Source organism: Chroicocephalus ridibundus, chromosome 2 (genome assembly GCF_963924245.1).
Source record: "Chroicocephalus ridibundus chromosome 2, bChrRid1.1, whole genome shotgun sequence".
Classification (NCBI taxonomy): Eukaryota; Metazoa; Chordata; class Aves; order Charadriiformes; family Laridae; genus Chroicocephalus; species Chroicocephalus ridibundus.
Window position 1 is genome coordinate 64,877,082 of NC_086285.1, and position 24,067 is coordinate 64,901,148.

At 36.2% G+C, this 24,067-nt stretch overlaps 1 protein-coding gene across 3 annotated transcripts in view; it reads left to right on the forward strand.

Annotated features, from left to right (window-relative positions):
* Positions 1-24,067, forward strand: part of ATP9B (ATPase phospholipid transporting 9B (putative)) — a 171,967-nt gene that overhangs the window by 43,913 nt on the left and 103,987 nt on the right. For 2 of the 3 annotated variants that reach the window (XM_063325761.1, XM_063325762.1), the window contains exon 7: positions 6,901-6,952. The exons of the other annotated variant lie outside the window; for it this stretch is intronic. In XM_063325761.1, the coding sequence (XP_063181831.1) occupies positions 6,901-6,952 (52 nt within the window). The remainder of the gene's footprint in view (positions 1-6,900; positions 6,953-24,067) is intronic. 3 annotated transcript variants of the gene reach the window in all.

The window sequence follows — 24,067 nt, forward strand, 5'->3', positions numbered from 1 at the left end:
AGGAGAAAAGCTTTCCAGTTGGATTGCAAATGGTGAGTGAGAGCTGTGAACTTTTTTCCCCTTGATGTTAGTGTTATAATAAAGACAGTGTTGCTTATTTCAGTTGGCTTTCTCAGGTACTAAGAAAGTATTGTGACCTCGAAAATCAACTTCATGGTCTTGTCAGAGCAAACTGGTTTTACTTAACTTCGTTCTGGAAAGGTGCCTCACTTTCTGGGTGCTAGCAAGTGATTCCCATCATGCTTTATATTAGCGATGGAGAGCTAATCCATGGAGATGCTGGAAGGAGGCACCTCAAGTTTGTATCTACAACTTCGTTTCAAGTGTTGTATGGCAAGTTGCAGCTCAGCAGAATAATCCCTAGTAGAACCCAGTCAGTGACTAGTCTTTTCTAAACTTCTTGGTGGTTTTACTCCGATTGAGTGGAGTAAATTACTTGTGATAAAAGAAAATCCTTCAGCAAATATGCCCTCCTGATACATTTTGTGCCTTCTTACTTGTTAACACCTCTCCTTTTACTTGGAGAATTTGGAGAATTCATAAATTGTTAGTGGATAGAGAGTGTTTCCTTTTTTCAGACATATATAAGAAACCCCTCTTCTGTTTGTTTTGGAAACCAGAATTCTGTTTCCTTCCTTTCTGTTTTGTCTATAGTCCAAAGAAAGAACAATACACCCAAGTTTCATTTCATTTGCTGCTCTCAGCTTAAAATACATCTATTTTCATGTAGTTTGTACTATTTCTTGCCTTTTTTTTTTCTTTCTTTCTTTTGTCTGCTGATATCTTTTAGGGCCTGACTGAGCAGCATATACTTGCATAGACAAGATTAGCGCCAATGTCTGGCTCTTACGTCTGTTCTGACTTACACCTTGCTGTCTTAGCGTGCATGTGGAGTCAGCTTGCAGCTGCTCACTTGCGCCTATTCCAGATCTCGTAGGAGACTGAGAATGAGATATTTGCTTTGCTTTTGATTAGGAAACTTTTTAGGGCCTTCTTAATCTCTAAACCTGGAATTAATTATTATGGAGTGTAGGGAAGACTCTAGTGGCTAATTGGTAATCTGCCTTCCCTGAAATTTACTGAGATCCATCAGTCTGTTAAATTATGCTGGAATTTGGAAAACGGGAATTACTTTGGGGATCAATCTGTCTTGTATGAGGTAGGTCATTAGCATCTATTTCAGCATTATTTGCAGCAGCTTACAGATCATATGTTCTGAGTACCTGAAGCTTTTAATGGAAAAAAAGTAGCGTTTAAGGATTTAGGGAAATAATGAGTAGTGGTCTTTTTGATCAAGATTTTACTTGGGTATCTCAGTAAGATGCATGTAATTGTTTGAATGTTGTATTTCAGCTTCAAGCTCCCTCCTGCTCCAGCAGAGCTTTTTTACCTTTTGGCCTAGCTGGGGGGTGTCTTCAGACTAATGAAATTAAATGTTTTCTGGTTCTATTGAGAAGTGTATTTTGTTGTAGCAAGCAGTTTTCAATTTCAGAGTATGACTCTTAAGCCAAAGAACCAGTCGGGAGTGAAATGTTCAATTGCTCACTCTAATGGCAAAGGAACAAGTTAACATTGTATTTGACTGGAAGATGCATCAACAGCATTTCTGCAGTGAAATTAATGACTCATTTGAGCTGAAGATCCATATGTTAACTAGTGACTGCATCACAAATACTAACAACTTAAGTGAAAGGCTCTTCTAGATTTAAACCTCGAGTATCCTCTGATTATTGTCTTTTTTTTTTAAAATAGGTCTGATTAATTTCAAAGTAGCTCTAAGTAACTGCAGTGTACTTAAAATAGTTTAGTTCAGAGTAATATATCTGTTGTTTCAGCTGAAAATTTTGTAATGCACTAATGCTAGGGCAGGAAGAGGCCTGAAAAGAAGAAAATATTGCCTGCTTTTAAAAGCTGAAAGACACTCGTATATGTTTGTTGAAAAATGGTCACCTGCCTCGAACAGACATGCTACGTCCTACGTGTTCTGCTTGGCCTGTGTTAAGATACGTTTTTTAAGATACAGGTGTGCATAGTGTTCCTAAATAAGACAATTGCAAGGGATGAGTTCAGATGTTGTTATTTAGACACTGTATTTTACTCACAGTTTGGAATATAATTTGGAGATGAAGGCATAAAACTTGATAACACATTTAGTTATAATTAATAATAACATACTTAATATAATTTAATAGTAACACATAATAGTGTTTTAAAACATGTAACAGTAATGCTTTATCTTAAAAATTTGAGAGCTTTCCTTGGAGTTGTAAAGGGATACAATTGTTTTTTCTTAATCTCAGGTGTAAAGTGAAATTAATCCAATATTTGTAAGGACTGCAGTTAATGCTAGCATGCAGATAGAAGATGACAACTGGGAAGTGCCTCTGTTTATAACTCAGAAGCAAGCGGGAATATTTTAGCCAATGAGAAAAGTACGTGGTTCATTACATGAATGGAGAAGAAAGGACAATAAAAGCAAAATTCTGAGGGTTCATAGCTATGGGCAATTGTAGGGCAATTGGAAGACTGATTAGGGAGCTGCAGAAGCTTATGTAAATAACAATTTCACGATAATAACATAGAAAAATGAAAAAGTAATTTGAAAGCTATTAGAAATGGTATTTTTATTGTAACCTGTGTTGCAGAGAAGCATAGGTGTGTTTGTGTGTGTTCTTGTTTTCCAATCTGTCTAGTGTTCCTGCATGGCATGGAGTTAGTTAGTCGTGGGATCCCAGAAGCTAGGGAAGTACTTACCTTGTGTTGACCATTGTCTTGCTGTAGTTAGACCTCTAGGGATAAATCTGTAAGTCTGCAGCATAGATAAACACTGAGAGAAATGGAAGCCCTCCTTTCCTAGAGCTCTAATTCTGCCCAGGCTTAAGCAAAACAATGTATTCAAGTCATTTTCACGACTTACATATTCAAGTTTCAGTGTATATCAATAAACATTTCTAGCTTCATCTCCATGGTAATTGAGATTACATAGATTCTTCATGGGTTTCTGAATGCTTGAAGTTGTATGTGTTGTCATTTTAACTTGTTCCACTTTGATAAATATGACATGAGAGGGCTAACATGATTGACATATTGCTGCTGTTTGTCTGTGACAGTGTACAACAGAACTTAATTTTCTCCATAATGAGATGTTAAAGATTTTTGTAGCATACTTGCCATCTGTTTCTGTGTAGTCACTCTATCATAGTGACTAGGTACATCTTTGCAGGGGGATCTTTGGTCTCCAGTGTCACCAGTAATAGTGACGATATTATTTTGGTGTCTAGTACTCCTGCAGTACCTTTCTTCCCACTTCTAAAATGTGGAAAATCTGATGAAAAATGAGATGTCAATCTTAAATACCGTTGTGGTTTTGGTTTTGTGGTAAAGACAAGACAGTCTCTAGCCTTCTCTATGTGGAAGGTTATGTTCAGATATGTTAATGCAGAAAAGCTTACTTTATTTTACAGGAAAGAAAAACAAGCAGAGAGAACACACTAAAAAGACAAAAAATCAAGATGCATTTTTTCTATTGAAATGTGAAAATGATGACATGACTAATTTGATCACAGTCTGCAACTCTCTCAAGAGGAGCAGTGGGGGGGAGGTGCTGATCTCTCTCTGGTGACCAGTGGTAGGACACAAGGAAATGGAATGAAGCTGTGTTGGGGGAAGTTCAGGTTGGACATTAGGAAAAGGTTCTTCACTGAGAGGGTGTTCACTGGAACAGGCTCCCCAGGGAAGTGGTTGTGGCAGCAAGCCTGTCAGAGTTCAAGGAGTGTCTGGATGTTGCTCTTAAGTCAAATGGTTTAGTTTTAGGCAGTCCTGCATGCAGCAGGGAGGTGGACTCAATGATCCTTATTGGGACCCTTCCAACTTGGGTTATTCTGTGATTCTGCCCAATTTTGTCAGGCATCAAGACTTGAATCTTGGATAGCAGGTACCAGGTGAACGTTTCATTTACTCAATGTGAAATGTGAGTTCTCTGTGGAAGTCGGTAATTATTTGTAAAAACTTGATACCTCATTCAGATTATTAGAGCTTCTGCTTAATTCAGTATTAGATCATTTGACTGTTATTTTTGCAAAATTTTTGGGTTTGGTCAAGTGTTTCAGCTTGTTTACAAGTAACTGGAAGTTTATAGGCATGAAGCCAGTAACCTGAAACTCGTGTAATGGATTTATGTCAGAGCTGTCAGGGAAGCTGCAAAAATGTATAGCTAATCTATATGAAGACTGGATATCTGTTTAATTGTTATTGTCATTTAAGGAAAGATTTATTTAATTTTGAAGTTGCATTTTCCCTTTCCTCTTTTTTTCCTTTCCTCTAATAGATGCATAATAATATATATAAAGGTTAATGCTCTTACTGCAATTTTCTCCAAATCTGAGTGAGATATTCCTGGTTGAATCTGGGCTCAGGATGGGTAATAAATTTCACTACACATTTAATTATTTTCTGTTATAAGGCACAATTACAAAAATGCTGTACTAGCTGCAGTTGCAGGTGAGCAGCCTCTTCAAGGTGAATACTGTTGACAATACAGACAAGCACATAAATTTTTAACTCTTTGTGCTTTTACGAATAAATGGGAATTGCTGCGAATCAGGAAGTATCCGTGAATGAAAATGTGTAATTTTAAGGTATGAGGAGGGTTTTTTGCTAACTGCATAGGATTTTTGGGTAAACCAGAACATACGTTCATTTTCTAGTGTTTCCAAACTTGCTTGTTTTCCAAGCATCTTGTTTGCTTGAGATAGTACCATCTCTGTAGCCCTTCGTGGCCCCTCTATACTGAACTTCCCATCAACAGAGAATACAGTTACAGTTGCTTCCAGTCCCACTTCTGAATTGGTGTCCTTGAGAGTATGTTACAAGGAGTGACAAGAGATACCTGCCTCCCAGAGATTTCGTGAGTTTACATCATCATATTTTGAAAGCTGAGCCCATGTAACACAATCTAGCAACTGACTCTCACAGATCTATTCAGATCACACTATTCCAAACGGCACTGTTGTGTCTGCGTGCTGATTTCAGGAAGGTTTCGGGAATGAGACAATGTGACTTCTTTTCACTCTGAACTGATTTTAATGGATAGTCAGGCATAGTATTTTGAAGGTCCCACACACTAAGTGTCATACAAAGCACAGTTTAATTATCTTGACAGATGTATTTTGAGCTGTTTTATTGGAGGTGACTATGAGTGTATGTACTTCTAAGATTTTTTTCATTTGACATGCAGTGATGATGGGGAAGTGCTGCCTTCAAAGTAGTAGAGTGGAGGGTTAAAAATGAGAAAGTACGTATCTGTTTTCAAATTAAATCAGTCTGAGAATCCTGGGTTTCTTGCTGTTCCTAACAGAGTTGTGTCCTTAAACGTTGAGAAGCATGGAATAGAGAATAATTGTGTAGTTTTGAAATGCTCATATACTGAATGTGCTTCTTAACTTTTTATGTTGAGTAAATTCAGTCAGGTTTTTAAGGCTGACATCTATGAGGTTCGTGTATGCCATGCCATGGCTTTGACAGCTACGTTTATTTTCTTTTCCACTCAGACAGTTGAGCTCTTAAAAATAAAAGATGAGCCATAGGTATACAGTAGTTTTCAAGGCAATGTAACCAAGTATAAAAGGAGAACCTGGAATTTATTCTCAAATTGAGGTATTTTCTATGTGAAAAGTATTTGTGCGTTATATTCTCTTAACAAGTAACCTGGAATGAATGTTAAGAAATATTTTTTAGCATGAAACTAGTAAAGCCATTGCTAATAATCCACTGAGATTTCTTAATTGGTTAAAGGTAGTCTGTAAATAAAATGCAAATGAATCTTTGTGTTTAGCTTCAGTATCAAACAGTACAGCATGTGGCATTACTGGATATAAGTTGTGATGGAAGAAACTGCAATTCAGTACAGTATTTTTTCTCATTGCCCTGTCCGCTCTTCACTCTGGTCCCTGTAAACTTAGTCTGTTGCTTTTTTCCTTTCCAGGCCTGTATCTCTTTTAGGTTTTGACATGTTGGTTATTTTTACTTCTCCCAGTTTTTCATTCTTTAAACCCTGTGTTGGCAACGTGTAACTGGTGCTGGTGGATGCCTTGTGAACAAGTGGTGGGAGAGCCTAGGATTTGGGTAGCCATGTAGCAGACAGCACGTGTGGGAGGGTGGTATTCTTCATTTTCTTTAATCCACAGAAGCTTAGCTTGGCCTTTCTGTGGTCAACAAAAAAAAACGGAAAACGTGATTTGATACAGGTAATTCTGTGCTTGAAAGGGAAATGGCAGAACAGGCATGCAAATGCATCTCACTGTGCATATGGCACTGCACCTTAGATACTGAGGAGGAAATTCTATTCATTTTTGTCTTTGTAAAGGAGAGGTTTATAGATATATGAAATAGAAAATGCTATTCCCTGACTTTCTGTTTCTTTTGTGTATGTTTATGTGTGTTGGGAGAGAGAATACTTGGTATACATAATGTTTGCAACTTGAGTGCCAAGGCAAATGTACTAAATTTTCACTGTTTTTTCTATTATATATGCTAACTGAGTGTCAGTTTTGCTCAGTGAAATTACTTTTTAAAATACTTCAATTAGATATTTATATTCTTGAACTACTGTTTTCAGTCAAGAAAATGTAAATCTGTTGTAGTTCTTCAGGTATTTATGATTTCACTTATAAAGAGCATCTGAAAGGATTAGCTGCTGTTTGCTTATTGTATAATTTTTAGAAAATATTGATTTCTGAATTGCAAATGCTGAATGTAAAGTACTGTGAGAAATCCTGTTTTAATTGAGTTTCAATCCAAGTGTGACCTTTTGGTGATAGATCTTACTGGACATTTGATTGGAATTCACTTTTTTTCCCTACTTACAAAAAATATACTTTTTCCCCCCTCCCCTCTCCTCAGAATCAACGAATCCCATCTGACATGGTGTTTCTCAGAACATCGGAGAAAACTGGTATGTTTTAATAATTCAGATTTGTTACATGATAAGTTTGTCGTTGCTGTAAAATTTTAGATTGTGCATTGTGGCCAATTTGAAGTGGTCAAATGGATTGATAGTAGGAGTTCTACCTTCATGAGATTAATGGGAGAGGGTCCATATGTGAGAAATACATATGCTTGGACTGTAAAACAGGAGAAATCTTACTGGGAATGTGAGAACTTTATAGATACGTTCCTCTAAGTGATTTTTATGAATTGTTACAACAAAATGTTTAGGTAATTTTAGGTATTTTTAAATTATATCTTGCAACGCATATTTAAATGTCATCTGATTGTATTTCAGTTATTAAATTGAAAAGAACTGAAACCTGAACCTACTAATACGTGATTAAAATTTAAAAAAAAAATCTATTACAATGGTCTAAAAAACTGAAATAGCTGAATTTTTTACTTAGAAATAATACTGCCTTTTTGGTCAGTCAAAAAAAAAAAAATCCCAACAATTTTTTTGAGAGAGAAAGAAAAATGCTTCTCATTAGCTCTCTTTTTCTTCATGTGGTGATAGGGGAGTACTCTTAATCTTCGAGAAACAAATATTTCCTTTATAGGAACCCTGTAAATTATCACTGTTTTGATTAAATTTGGGAATTACTGTTGGATGCCCCCCATATAACTCAAATTAGTTACCCTCCTTTACATTACTATTTCTCTTCAGTTCCTGAAGAACTGTCTGAAACATGTCAGACAGCAGTAAATTTCACAAAGCTAATAGCTGTGATATTGGTAAACCTTGTATTAGCGGCACTTGGTATTTCACTGTGGCACTGGAGTTACATCATTACTTCAGATAAAAGGCAAAACTTGCAGAGATCATTTGCAAGAGAAGATATTTCTGATGGCCTACAGAGCACAACTAGAGCTATACGTTTGCTAAAAGAAGAAGAAATTACTGTGTAGTTATTGTGTCTTGCTAATGACTTTCAAATGCTGATTAGATGCACTAGATTGTCAATAACTGGTTTGGACTGACAAAGTTTCATAATAGTCTGTATATACACCTCCTGGTTTAGGATACATAGGCTTTTTTATTTCCCTCCCACAGCACCACATTTTATTAAAATGAGCAGTGCTTCTGACAACTAAAATCTCTTGCATACAGCATGATTATAAAAGGATTGATGTTGCTTCCTTTTGGGCTACTTGCAATGTCATCTTTTCCTACTGACCCAAAAACTGTTTCAGCTGGAGTCACAGGTCCTAGAAAAGCAGAAAGTAGGAGCGCTTCTGTACCTGTAGAAGAATTACTTTAAACTAGGCCACCTGAATGCAATGTCTAAGTAGTAGAAGGTCAATGTCTGCTGATCCAAAATTTTCCTAGCCTTTACTAGGCATGTTGGATTAGGTGTTGCATATCTAGGCACTTGGAAGCAATAATTATCCACTCTAGCAGGGGTACGTATCAATTGTAATTTCTTTAAGTGATGTGTGCACAGTAGAAGTGTGGAGGGAACTCAATATATGGTGTCTGCCCTTTTAGGGGTATCAAGAACGGTTTCTCTGGTGAGAGCTAGATTGCTGCAAGGATTAATTAGGATCCTTGCAGCAGTTTACATCAGACTCATTGTCAATGCTGGAATAAATGAACAAGAACAAGATGAGAGAGTTGCCTGACTTGCCACAAAACAAGTTCTTAAATGATGGATTTTGCATGGCATGCATAGCATGTTTTCCTCCCTGTTGATTCTTAAATAGCTGGATTCTGTTTGTGAGGTTATAAGACACTGTGTAGTTTCCCTTCCCTGAAGTACTATTAGTTGAAGGATGAGGCGCAGGCCAAAATGCATCTCCACAGGATACCTCTGTGCCTTGATTGGAATGTATATGAATAATAAATCTTGAAGGGCCATGGTTAATATAAGTTAAAGTATCTCTTTGTCAAGATATAGATGGGGGAGTAGAACAGAGTGAATGCCTATGTCAGAAATGTATGAAGAAAAACCTTTTTAAAGTAAAATTCTTCAGGTCTACTTCAGCGTTTAAGTCTACTTCAGTCAGCTTTCTTAGAATGTCATAATTAAAATTTTCCTTTGAGAAGCTCCATTAACTTGCTACCTAGAAAATAAAGCTACAATAAACTTTCCATAATTGATATAAAAAAAATGCTTGTGAGCACTTTGAAAGAGTTGTGTACCTACTATATAAATTTTCATTATAATGTAAAATGACTGAAGAGCAAACTGAGCGAAATCTTCCCAGTATTCTCATATAATTATTTTTTTTTTTACTATACATGGACTGTGATTTTTAACACCGAAAATGCACTTTCTGTAAGCATGCAACAGGTTAACTAGTTATATTGGCGTTGCACTTCTCTAAAAACCGAACAAACAAAAAAACCCACAAAAACTAATCCCCTGAACTTCAAGCATATGGCAGTAATAGTTTTTTGACTAAAGAGTAAACACTTACATCTGTAATTGTTTCTTCTGGATGTTGCAGTTTTGACTGATTTATGGTTTAATTTATAGTTGACACTTAAAGTACTTTGCAAGAACTAATGTGTTTTACAAGGTTTTATGTTCTATATGTAATTTTATTTTATCTTCTGTGCAATAAAACAGTTTAACTATAACTTGTTGCTATAAATCCATAAAGAGTGAAGCGAAGCGTTTGAACTAATCCAGCCCACCCAATAAGCTTCTTTTGGGGCAAAGAACTATTTTCCGACTTCAATATTTACACTACATATTGATGTAGTCTGCAGCACTGCAGTAACTGATATCTTCAGTCGAAAAAGAAGCAGTTTGAGTTATAACTGTGTAGTTTACAAAGTTCAGCCTAAAACTATTCTGCGTTCTTTTCACCCAAGTATGGTACCATGGAAGAAATGAGACAGTGGCATGTCCTTGTTTTCCTCCCCTTCTGCTTTTTACCCACCTCCCAAATGCACTTTTAGGAATCTTGAGGTTTTTAGGATACTTCTAATTCTACATAGCAGAAGCTGAATTTTAGGGAGTCGAGCTTCTTTTGATAAAACTGAATTCTTAATATTTGCCTTTTTTTTTAACTTTGTCAGATACATTGTCTTTTAGCTAGAATGAACTTTGTATAGTCTGATATAATGACTTCATGCTAATTGTGTACATGTATCTAACTTCTCAGATTTCTGTGGGTTTTTTTATCAGACTTTTAGAAAAGCTAGTCTAAAGACTAATGTAGTTGAGTCTTTGTTTTGTATTCATGTTTGATGGTCCATAACATCGATGTTCCTCTCTTTTATGAATGGAGGCAGCTAGATGGCTGTTTGAGTTTAGAGTTGGGATTACTTCCTGGAAGGATGAAGCAGGTGGAATTCTTTGCTGTGAATTCTTTGCTGCTGTCAGGCTCCCCATATAACAGAGGTTTCCCCAAGATCTTCATAGGCTTCATAAATAAATAAATAATTGGGAAAAGAAATTAAGAGCAAAAGAACTCTGGAATAATATTCTGGGTTTATATATATATTTTAAAAGGGTGGGGGGCGGGGAAGGTTAAGGCTGGATCTTGATTTTGCTTATGGCAGAAATAACAAGCAATTTGGAAGATTTGTTCCATGTATGGTCCTTCCAACAGATTAAAGAAAATGTTCATGCTGAGCTGGCTGCAAAAGATGGTTTAAAGGTTATTTTCATTTGGTTTATAAGCAGGCATCATGCCCAAACCAGCCAACTACCTTAGTGGAAAGCTGTTACGCAAATGTAGGCAAGATCTGTGTTACACCAATGGAAAGCCCCCTTACTGAAATTAGGCTAGATCCTAAGTGGCCTTTAACATGGTTCTCAGGTTCTTTTTTTGAATTATTTGGCATGCTCTCTATGTTTTATTTGTCTATATACCATATCAATCATAGATCAAAAGCTAGACAGAGCATTCCAGACATCATTGTATAACTTTATAATGTCCACAGGAACTGCCAAGTGAAGCAGGTGTTAATGAGTTCAGCATTACGGGAGTATCATCAAAGACACTATGTTTGTAAAAGACAAAAGAAAAATTTCAAAGATAAACTCTTTCTTTCTCTAAGCTAAAATCCTTGTTCTCCACCTTAATTGTGCCTTGGTTCAGTGATCAGCTTCTGATCCAGGTCAGGTACTCCTATGCTAACATACAAAGGTGTTCTGATATGAACTGGAACTGGTCCTTCGTAAGTAGCTGGTGCATGTCTTTAGAAGACTTAGTATCTCTGGAATATTTGTGCTCTGTTAACTTTCAAATGTGAAATTCTGAGAGGAACACAAATTCGATAGGGTGGCTACAGTGTCAAAAAAGAATGGATGAAGTTTACTTTTGTTTTCCTTCAGACTTTTCATTTGCCCCAGTAACTTCAGATTCTTATTATTCATGGGGCAAAAGCTGGCATATGCAGTGGGTGGCTGGTTCTGAGCTAAGCACATGTTGATTTCTGCTATGAATTTTTGCTAGGTCCTAGAACGGATGACTGTTGGAGCTAAGAGCCTGGCTTTTCTCCTGTTCATGTGTCTCTTTTATCCTTACTTTTCACAAAAATTCAAGGAATTTCATATCCTTGAGATCTTTGGTCTGCCATTGTTGGTTGAAATTGGCCACAAGTTGAAAGTTACTGGGAGAAACATGGCATAGCAGAATAGTATTGTACATGGAAACAGGGCTAAACGAGTTATTTGCCAAGGCCTCTGCAGCTGGAAGAGCCAGGGGATAACTACCTTTTGGGCTTGTGACATGCTCCATAGATGGTAGGACTACGAAGAAAGGCTCGTATTCTGTACTACTGCTAACTATTTAGGCCTGTAACAGACAAATCACAACACTGTTATAACTGTTTTTTGTTAGTAGATTTTTAGGAGTATAAGAATTGATTAATTTTAGTTGAACACTTTTCTTTGTTCCTGAGGTCCACCTTGTCACCAATAATGCTTTGTGATTGTATGAAAAATAGAGCTGGGTTTTCTTGTCATCCTTTTTTGGTAGAAACTGAACTCCCAAAGGGTATAGCGGAAGTGCTTTATACTGATCTACTTCAACTTTCCTGGCTATGGTATTTGAACCTTGTACGTGTGTCTTTTGCACAGAGAAGAATTTTTGGCAGACTGTTGATTCTATATAGAATAGCAACCACTGCTTCTGGAAAAAAAAGTAGTCTTCCCAAGAGACAGAGTACTGTATTAAGATATTCCTCTTGTAACAAACTTGTAAAAGCTTGTAAAAAGTGTAAATGTAGAAGTCTAGTAAAATAAAGTCCACAAATGCATTTTAATACATCACCGGCTGGAGACTTCTCAGCAGCCATCAAATTGGTAAAAGATTTTTTTTTTTTTATATTGTCAGAGGTGATACTCTGAGAGAGCAACTCCCACTGGCTGATCAGTTCCACTGCTGTCAAGCATGCTGTCATGCAAAAATCATCACCATAAATTTTGTTACTGTGTCTTTAAATCCAGTAGATAGTAATTTACTGGTGTGGACATTCCAAAAATATGTCTACCGCTACAGCTGAGCAATGGAAGCAATAGGGAAATGGGAAATGATTTACAAATTCTCAATTCTTTGATTGTGAAAAACCTGCAATTCCTTGCAAGGTAGTGCCAGTTGCGCAATTGTTGCATCTGGTATTTTTCGGGCCTGCATTACGTTGTTTTGGTCTTACCTATGCGAGTACTTTAGGCGGTATCTCGGAATCACAGAATGATTGAGGTTGGAAGAGGTCTCCAGATATCATCTGGTCCAACACCTCTGCTCAGGCAGGGCTACCTAGAGCTGGTTGCCCACGACCACGTCCTGACAGCTTTTGAATACCTCCAAGGAGGGAAATTCTGCACTCTCTCTGCCTGAGCTGTGCCCGTGCTCAGTTATTGTTGCAGTTTAATAATTCTGGTTTTGTGATGTTCAGAGGGAGTCTCCTTTGTTTCAGTTTGTGCCTGTTGCCTCTGGTCCTGTCACTGGGCACCACTGAAAAGAGCCTGGCTCAGTCTTTGCACCCTCCCTCCAGGATTTATAGCCATGAATAGGATCCTTCCTGAGCCTTGTCTTCTCTAGGCTGAGCAGTCCCAGCTTTCTCAGACTTCCCTCATATGTGAGTCCATCATCTTTGCGGCCCTCAGTTGGACCTTCTCCAGTATGCCCATATCTCTCTTGTAGTGGGGAGCCCACAACTGGACACAGGACAGCATGTGTGGCCACACCAGTGCTGAGCAGAGGGGAAGGATCTCCTCACTCAACCTGCTGGCAATACTTTGCCTAATGCAGCCCGGGTTACTGGTAGCCTTCTCTGCTGCACGGGTATGTAGCTGTCTCATGTGCAATCAGGTGTCTGCTTCTGCCAAGCTCCTTTCCAGCTGGGTGGCCCCGCAGCATCTACTGGTATATACATACAGGTGCAGGATTTTGTACCATTGCCTTTTGAACTTTGAGGCTCTTGTCACCTGTTTCTCCAGCCTGTTGAGGTCCTTCTGGATATCCCCCACTGCATAGATTAGTTTCTTGAATTTCACTTACGAAACTCCTTAAAAATGGTATATTTACTCAGGCATAAATTATTAGTTGCAAACATGTTTATATTTTGCAGAATTGTAGCAAAAAGAGCAATCTCACTTTTTTAAAAATTCGTAGTTAAGAGCTTTCAGGATTCTTTACTTGTAATTACTTTAACAGCAATGGTATGAGTGAAATGTGGGAATAAACCAGGAAAGTAATTTTTCTTTTGAGGCTTTGTAGCAATTAATTTCTGTAGCAATATAACTGCCTCAGATTTGATGTTTTTTAAAAATTTAACCATTTTACTGGCATGTGGTGAAAGCACAGGCTCAGTCATTGTTCATGTAGCTTGATTTGCTGTTGGAAGGAGCTCTGAGTAAACTACTAAGGGCTTACTCCAGAGTCTACCTTCTCAAACAAAGTCTGCTAATTGAAGGAAAGGGTTATTTTGAAAATGATGGATTCTTAAGCTTTTCTCCACAGAAAGAGAGCATTGTGCTGGCAAGTATGTTTTACTTGTTTAAAAGGTCTAGTTTTGTAGATCTGAAAATGCAGGTATTAGTAAAACATTTCTTACCTCAAACTCACTGCAAGTAAAACTATAATAAAGGTGATGCAAGTAGTATCTATTAATTCCGGGCAGCTAGGAATAAGTGTTCTACAAACAGCTTGATTGTCTGGGCCCTGCCTGTTCTAGAACTTCAGCTATTTGAAAAATGAAACCAGAGGAAAAAAATGTCAGTTTGGAATTCAGTTGTGCAACTGATGTAACTTTTTATCTCTTTTATGAAACCAACTACCACAGAAGAAGAAGGCTGAAGGACTTGCATTTGTCACACATTCTGGAATTTTCTATTATGTTTAGAAAACAAGCGTTATAAAACTTACCTGTCTGGGAACTAAAATGCTTTGAAAATCTATTGCTAGAGAGAATGATAAATGAGTAGAGTTAAGTTTTGCACATACGGCCAGATAAAAGTTTATCTTCAGGGCATGAGTAGCTGCCAACAATCTGTCTAAGCTACTTTAATCTGTTTCTATACTTCAGTTCCTATTCCGTTTTTAACATTTGATTTAACTCGGGCTTGAAATGTTTTGGTATCTACATTAAGTTACTGAGTAATACTGATTCTATGTGATCAGCTACTTGTTTAAGATATAGTCAGATAGTGTGAGTGTTATGTGGTGGAACGAGAAGGTCTTGACAGGCATTAAGCTCCTAATAGTATTACTCTCTATATTATTGATGTAAAATTACACAGCAAAATGTTATTAGAAGGCATGATCATATATTTTATACCCTAATTCTTTTCTTTTCTTTTCTGTGCAGACTTGGATGACTAGCACAATGCATGTGTTTCATTAGATTTGCAGCAAAATAAGCAATAACAAAGAAATATTTTACTACTTATTTATTTCTTATATTAAAAAAAAAAAGAGGCTAGTAAGAGTTGAAAAAGTTGATCTGTAAAGAGTCTGTGTATTGTGTTAGGCATAAATTTGCCATTTCCCACTCCCCGGAGATAATACGTTTCCCCCAGAATTTCAGGGCATTTGGTGGCTTGGCTGGAGTAGCAGTCTGAATATCTTGAAATCCCAAACAATTCCCACAATTTTGGGAAACAGCTTAGAAAAAACGGAAGGTGAGAATCATCAAAGCAGATCTCAGAGGCAGGCCAAGTCAGATAAACAAACTCTGTGCATATTTATAACTGATAGACTATGGATATGTTGTCAAAGGCTTTGAAAATAAAAGACAAGAAATTACTCTTGCAGAGGTTAGGTTCAAGAATTCCTGGCGTAGAAGCAGTTTATAATATACTTCCTGTAAAGTATCTGCTCATAACATGGATGCTGGGTGTTAAGGATTTTTAGAGATACTGTCACATTTTTCTTCTGTTAGATTGTTTAATTTAGGGGTGTTTTTTCTTTTTTTTACCTGAAGCCTTTACTAGGCAAGCTGTTAATGTTAACTTGACAATTCTTTGAAAGGATTGGAAAATGTCCCTTGGTGGTCCTTTTCTTTATAGCCTATAAAGTTCTGGTTATTAGGTCTAATGAGGAGTGATCTTGAAGAAGATTTAAAGTTGTCTCAGTAAAAATTTACAAATTATCTTGAAATCAATGTATTTGTAAGGAAAGGAAGGCTTGCACATGGTAATCCGATTCTAACTTTCATATGGGCTTGAGGTGTGTGGCTGGCTGGAGTTGGAATGGAAGCTCGTGCAGACTTACTAATATCTAGCAGTTCTCTTTCCAGTGGTAGAAAACCTATAGTGGAGCAACCTGCCTTCTAACAAGCATGCAGCGCTATGGCCCACGTTGCTACACTGTCATTGCTGTTGGTTCATATGACGGGTAAATGAAATTTGGCTCAAATATTTAACTTCTTCAGTTACAGTTCTGATTGCAGGTGTCCATGTAGCTTTACACAGCTTTCCTCTGTCTCTGAAGGAAAAATAAATTGGAAAAAAACCAAAACCTCTGCTTTTTGCTGTAATGAGGTCCAGTAATAAATCTTTGCAGCTGGGTCTGTTGCTTCTTCCCAGGCTCCTGTTTGGTAAAGGAGAATGTGCTTTTCCCTGCTAAATTTTAAACTGAAGATTTATCCTCTTGTTTTTCACATGCCTGTTGTAATCTGATGGCTTTGTCAACTCCTTTGACTTGTACTTTTCTGTGTTTAAGCTTTATGAGCTACCAAGGCTTTGATTCCTGCTCCCCCTAATTTAGTTAATGGTACGTCCTTCAAGCTGATTCCTAGTGCTGCTGCTAAACTCTTTGAGGCTAAACGTGCTTTCAGTAGATTCCGGTATATTTGGCCATACCCTTTCCTCGGCCTCCTCTGTTTGCTTGTGAGCTCTGCTATCATCAAGAGAGAAAATGCTCCTTAAGTCAGCTACGAGGACTCTTTGAGGTGTATAGGGATATGTATTTTTTTTGTATTGTTGGTCTTTAGAAGTATGTAAGCGCATTAGGGAGGCTGACTGGGAGAGCGAGTTCTGCTGTGCTGTCAGAGCTCTCAAATCAGGAAGCCTGTTTAGTCAATATTCTTAAAATATTTTGAATGCTTTGAGCCTTTACTTGTTTGTGGCATTGATGTTAGTGTGTGCTGCGCATTAGGATCAGAAAATTGATTGAATTGATTTTGATTTTTTTTCTACCAAAATTTAAGCCAAAAAAGAAGGAAAGCTAGTTAAAAAGTCCTAATTCCTGATTCCATTTCTGTTATGATAGGTGGCAATTTAATGATTGTCCTGCATAATGCAAATGTTGCATATCTGACTGTACATTGTAAGAAGGATCCTATTCTCATAATACATTTTAAATAAGAACCAACTTTCTAACTGTAAACCAGAATGTTTTCCTGTGAAGGCCAGGTGAGCACTGCATGTTAAGGACAGGTAAATGGAAGATGCCAGCTGAACTCAGTACTTAGACCAGAATAACGATTCAAATAATGATATCAAAAGGGATGGTGTTTATGAAATAGCATTTATGGAATAGTATCTGTATTAGACAATTTTCCTGTTTTAGCAGGGCCTTAAAATGGTTTGCAGTGGAGCCGCTTTTGTGTTAAACTGTAACCTGTCTGGTTGCAAAAGGTTCGGTTTCATCCCTTTTACCTGTCCAGCTGTGCAGCATATTTTGTATCAAAGTAGTCTGTAATCTCAGTGAAATTAGCTTGCTTAGTAGGTTACACTAGGTAGGGTTTTTCTCCTACTGTGCTATAATTACTTCTTCTGGAAAACATTTTCATCCTTGATTCATTTGAAGGAAGATGTACCATCTACTGCTTGTTGAGAAACATGCTTCTAATACTAAGATATGTACTAAATATAGACTATATATAATATGACCAATATATTGAAGATGTGAGCAAAATTGTTTTACAAATGAATAAGCAAGGCTGAAAATATTCTCAAGATTCTTGGATTTTTAATCAGGCGATGTGTTTGGATCAGTGATGGGACAGATCACCATAGGTTATTCCAGTTTTAAATGTTGAAAACAACTAGAATAGCAGACTGAGCAAATGCACAAACAGGGAGTAGTGTCAGTGAAAAATATTCCGGTCATTGTATAAAATGTTATGTATCAAGTACATTACTGATTTTTCATATCATTTTAAAGTGGTATTCTGCTCTCCTTCACCTTCTTTTGGTCTGAAAAGTGAGAAATTTTTCAGTGTTGTAAGCATTCTGTATAGCAGAGTTTTTGATTTAGTCATTAAACTGAAGATGTAAATAATTCACAGTATGGTTTTTTTTTCTGTATCACTTTCTCCAAAAAGAGATTACTAGTATACATCAGAAGAATAATGGAGCAAAGTGGTGCATCGAATCCTATTAAATGGAAAAGATAAATTAATGCTTTTGAGTATCCTTCTGCATAACTAAAAATAATATGAATCAATAAGTTAAAACTTGAGAATGCGAATACGAATGTAGATGTTCTGGTTTGTGCTTTTTTTTTTTTACTTGGGACATTGTTTGCTCTAGATAAGAGAATTCCATAAAAATAGAGATAAAAATTCCTAAAGCATACTGAATCAATATAGCAATTCCAAAAAGATGCAGTGTGATCAAGCTTGGATTAAAAGCATCTGTGTACTTGTCAATAAGGAACTGTGATGAGTTTGGCGGTATCATATTGACTGTGTATTAATACATGGTATCCTATAAGACCATCAGCTGATTGTTTAGAATGTAAATGAATCTGTTGATGGATCCAGTGACTGATGGCTTAAATTCCAATTAATCAATTGCTTCATCGGTTTCTTAATTCAGATCAAATATCTCAAGTACACACAGTTCTGTCATGGTCTTAAGAGAAATTAATGCTTTAAAACTAATTTAATCAGTCTCGTATAAATGCCACTATATTTTTTTCGATTCCATCCTATGTGATGGCATTGTAGCTTAACTGTTTGGGACGTTTCAGGTGTCTTGGGTTTTTTTTCCTCCTTAGAAGCTATCATGATTGAAAGCTTCTTGTTACAGTAGTAAATGAAACTCAGAACTCCAACATGTCATCTTGGTGCTGTTATTCATCTTGTCATCAGTTTAAAATTTTCATGCACATAATTTTTAAATCATTTATATTACTTAAGTGACTAAGTTGTTCATAAATGATCTGGTGTTAGGGGTGCGAAGTCAAAGTCCATTTTTCTTTTGTTGGGTATATTCTAGTAACCCATCTCTTTCAATGCTTTTGACTTAAAACAGGAAGGCTGGTAATATTGCCAGACAATATATAGCTGTTTATGACACCACAATTCCACGTGCCCTGTTTCCCAGTGACCCATCAATTAATTCATCAACACTTGACGCAGGCTCTTCACTGTGACACTTATACTAGTTGATCTTAATTTGATTGCTGTTAAAACCTTCCTTTCCTGACAACTGTTGTCAATTATACAAAATAAAATCAAGTATTCATAAGTAGGCTGTAATAGGATATAGGCAGACAGATTTAATAATTCAGTTTTGCTGAGGCTTGAAAGACATTAGTTGTAGCTGTTGTTCTCATTTGTAAAAAATTCATTGGATACAGCTCTTGAGAGAGAAGGCTGACATAATTTTATTTATTTAGATTTAACTGAGAAGAACCCAGACATGTAGTGGTGGTTTAGCATTATCTCCATTTAAGAATAACTGACGTGAATTCTTATCAGTTACATATTATAGAAAGTAATTGTAATTTAATTTCTTTTTTTTTTTTTTTTTTTAGAGTAATTGAAGTGCACACACTCTATGGTTGTCTTTGATGTATCTGTAATGGAGTGTGGAATTCAACCCTGCATTTATGCAGACAAAACAATACCTTTTCAAGACAGTGGTGCTTAGTCTTTAATATGCTTGTAAAATATGCATATTCCAATGTATCTGTTATATATGACTAGATTACAGTCTCTTCCCTCTGATGCATCTTCAGCGCAATATAACATTAAAATGTGTGCTATGGCATATTTGAATTATACCTATAAGTTCTCTTTAATGCTTACTGGCAAGTCTTTTTTTTCAGCTTGCCAATATTTGGCAAAAAAATTGCAAGCAGAAATCTGTTAACTTTAATGTTCGCTAAGAGAAAGTTAAACACAATTTTCAGAACTTCTGTGTTGTTGATTGGCTTCTTATATACTATTCTTTACAGTGTATACTGACGTAACAAATACTGTGTGTGGGTTGACTGTTAAGGCTCTGTGGAAGGGATTTGAATGTACTTGTGAAATCTAAAAATGGAAATATATTTAAAAATAATTTTACTTGGAAAATGCTGATTAAATAGGTGTAGTTGAAGACAAGATCTGCTCTAAGTGATAGCTCAAAGCAAGAGGAGAAAAAGTGAAGGACAGAAGTGTAGAAGTATTTTTATAATGATGTGTCATTCACTTTGTCATTTTTTTAATGCCAGTAAGAATACGTCATTCCTTAGGGTTTTTTTTTTTTCCCCTGAATTCAGAAACCTCTATCTGCCATCTCATCTCATGACTTAAAGTTGCTTTCTCAGATCCTTCTTCCAGGCTGGGGACTGGGAGCGGGGAAATGAAAATTAAGTTCTGGATACAGGACAAGTGGCGTAGTTTAGTTTCTTACAGCAAGAAAACTGTCTTAATTTCTCATGTTGCTATTGGTGAAGAAACTTCACCAGTCCTGGAATGCAAGTGCTTTAAGTATTAGCATACTTTTCCACTTTCTCTTTGTAAAAAGAAAGCCAGTAGACTTCACGATTAAGAAGGAAGCAGGGAGGAAGCCCTCCTTGTCATGATGCCACTCTACCTAAATTTTTCCTTGCCATTTTCAGCTTCTGATTTGCAGGGAATTTCCATGAGTTGATGCATGCATTTTGAGGTATCTGTATTCAATTATCCAGTCTTGGATTATCCAAGATTACTGCTGCCTAACAAAGAACATGAGGCCGTACTTGTATAACTGGTGGGATATTCTGCTTCTGTCTGATTATTGTAGGACACTATTGGGCTACTAGAAAAAGTCCTGTTTTGCAGTCTCCTACTAAAGAGCCTTTGCCTAGAACATCTCTGTGTAATACACAGGAATGTATGTGTTACGCAGGAGATGCTACAAATGACACACAGTTTTGTTTCTGCAGCAAACTAAACCAACTTCTCTAGGGTAATTGAGATTTTTCTTTCCACAGTTACTTCAAATATTAAATCTTGATTGTAATTCACATCATTTGAATTATTATTTTTTTCTGTCAGTATTATAGCCTTCCATGAAAATCGGGTGATGCAATTTTATATAGAATAACTTAAATTATTTTCCTCTTGCAAAGTAGATTGCTCTTAGTCTGCCAATACTGCTATTTTGGGTTTCTTGTGTTAACTACACTTTCTTTAAAGTCTACTTGATAAACAGGCTGATAGTAAGCTAATTGTTCTAAAGAGAAATTATCCATCTTTCTACTTATCAAAAACATTTCCAAATGAAATCAAATAGGAATAAATAATTTAATTAATACACAACAATTTTTCTCTTCCAAGTGACTTATTTTTTAAAAACCCTGTAAGCTAGAATACATCTAAGAAAATAAGTAATGTCTCAAGTAATAGCTTGGTTTTGTAATTAATACTCAGAAGTGTGTCTATAAACATAAAGTGCTTGGTAGTAGCACAAATTTATTTACATTACAATAATTTCAGGAAACTAGAGATATCTACACGTAAAGAAATTAATGCATAAAATATGAATAGCAAGTTTGGTAGTATAAAAAAAAATAAAAGATTTGGCTATCTGATGATGATACACAGTAGTAATTAAGAGAGAGCTTATGATATAACTGGTTTTTACTTCATTAAGAAGCCTCCCTTTCTGGTTTGGGGACGATTTTTTTCCCTTTTTTTCCTCTCTCACTTTTTTTTAAGTTTAAGGCTAAAATATGACCAGCATTTTCCAAGCACAACCTATATTTAGTTTGAAAATTTTTGTTCAGGCCTTTTTCTTCAGGATTCCTAGAGGTAGGCAGGCCCACAGAAGAGGTCACTGATGCACATGTAAGTGTAAACCATTCCCAGAAGCATTCCCATTTGACATGTATGTGTCGTATATGTATATTCTGAATAAAACCTGAAGTCCAGCACACACGAGTAAGTAGGATTCTTCCTGCTTACTCTGTATTGAGCACAGTACCTTTGTTTGACAAATCTAGGCCAGGCATATCATGGTCCTAAATCAGTGCCTTCATAAATGAGCTTTTGTATCTCTATTTCAAAACACCAGAAAAGCAACTGAAATAAATGTTAGTTTTGTTCAATATTCTATTAACACACAAAATAGCTTTTAAAAAAATGACTTTTTTTTTAAGCCATCATATCTCAAATAACTCATAAACAAGAAGTCTGTTAATAATTAGCAATGTATCCTTATATATTAAAGTTATATAGTTATTTCAGGTTCTTAAAATGGTTGTCATTCTTTGTATTGCAGGTGCTGCTTTTAAGCAGAAAAGCATTCTTAGGTTAAATTCTGGACAGGCCTCATAGTTGAGCTTTCGCTAAGACGCAAAAAATGAATTGTAGTCCAAGGAATTCCCTAAGCACGCAAGTTTCACAGATTTTAACTGAAATGATTTTAAAAATCAATTTAGTTGCACTTGGGCAGCATCTTGCATGGACATGATCTAAATTGATTTATGCCTGTCTTCAGCTGATTAGGCTAAACGAATATTACATACTTGTAAATTAATTTAAATGTGCTCATGTGAAGTTTGCACCACTTTTGATAAATGATTAAACTTTTAAACCCAGTGTAATTTCCTCAAGTCAACCCTTAAAGTCTAATTCGGATCATTCCAAAATTTTCACTGTAGTCAGAAATGAGTCAGACACATTCACAATGTTCAACTTTGTCCACTAATCTTGAATGAATGCGTATTGTTACAGGAAATGAGAATCTGAGTGCCCTCGCTATATAAAGTAAAAAATTTAATTTTATTCATTCTCCGTTAGACATTTTCATAAGGCTACATATATGTTGAATGTGGAATTTCTTTTTTTTTTTTTTCCCCGAGGCAGCTGTGCTTTGATTGGCAAATCTTTAAAATGCTTCATGACTCTTTAATTTAAGCAGCACAGAACTTAAAATAATTTTAATTCTTTGTGTGGTGTAAAATAATTGTCAGATCCAAGAGTTGTCACTGAATTCAGAGGGAATAGTAATTCTCTATTTTTTTTTTTATAGATTTTTTTTTTTTTTCCTGGCAAGTCATGTTCAGGTTAGAAATGTAGGAGACTTTTAACACTGACCTAAGGCATTCTGTTAAAGTACATAACACAAGGTTTTTACTACATTTGGTGGTGGTTTTGTTTTACTTTTGTGATGGGAGTGCAATGTTTACAAGCATTTAAAAATGGAGCTGTTACAATAGCTATTTTTTTCAGAAGACTTTGATTTTTTTAGTTTTATGCACTGCTGACTGAAATACCTTCCAAGGGTAAAGTACCTATGACTCCCACACAATACGCAGTGGGGGATGCTTAGTTTTTTACAGGTCCAAGGGTTTGATAGGTGTGAAAAGTTGTTCTTATATACATTTTTCTAACCACATGTTTAATCTCCCATGTTTATAGCTTAGTTAAACCAGGTTTAAAATCAGTATCTCATAGTATAATTAAAATTACTTGGTCAAATCTTCTGCAGTATTTGAAGTAGAGTAGAGGATTGTATTGTTTCAGTTTTGCTGTTGTGATCGCTATTGAAAGCTGACTTGGCAGAAAGCAGTCCCTTTTTCTGGATAAAAGGGAAACAGGCTATGAGATAAGTTATTGATGAAATTAACTGCTGAAGTGGAGAGGAAATGCAGCTGGCCAATACATGTCATAGTGTGAGCTCTATTAAATGAATATATGTGCAGTCAACCATTCACAGGAGCCACACTGGTCTTGAACTGCATTGATCTATAGTATAATTCTAAATGAAATTGATGGAAGAGAGCAACCATTGACAGGAAGGGTAAAGAGAACCATGAAATGTCTTGTACAGGAAAAGTATGATGGAAAGTAGGCTCATCTATGCCATGGATAGAAAGTGCGGTGAAACCATGGTGTTTCTGGGTACCTCACCCTTAATTACAATGCAGTGTATATCACTGAACTCTTCCAGAAGTGCTTTATAATGTTTTATTTTTAGAAGAAAATCAATAAAGATCCTGTCAATAATTTAAAATCACCTTTTCAAGAACTTTGGATACAGCTTTGCAGCTTGCAGCTCTGAACTTTGGGTGAAATTTAGTTGTGATAATGTGTTCTGAGAGCTGTTTGTATTAACATTTAAAGATTTGTTTACTTACTATACACTTAATATAAATACAGCTGCTACATGAAGACTTGTAAATGTCTTCCAAGACTGTTGTGCAAAAATGATACCTTCTAGTCAGATATAATTTCAGGCGGCTTCTCTCTCGAGCATGTCCTTTCAGACCATTAGCTCACTGAACTGCTTAATTTACAGGCCCTGGTGAATAAAACATTGGGTTCGGTTAGATTTTACTTACATCAGGGTCCACGTGTCCTATAGAAGACTCTCTTAATTTTGTTTTCACTGGTAGGTAGGTACCCTTTTATGATGTATTGCTTATTAGATTCAAAGCTTCCAGCACATTGTCGTCTTGTCTGTGTAAG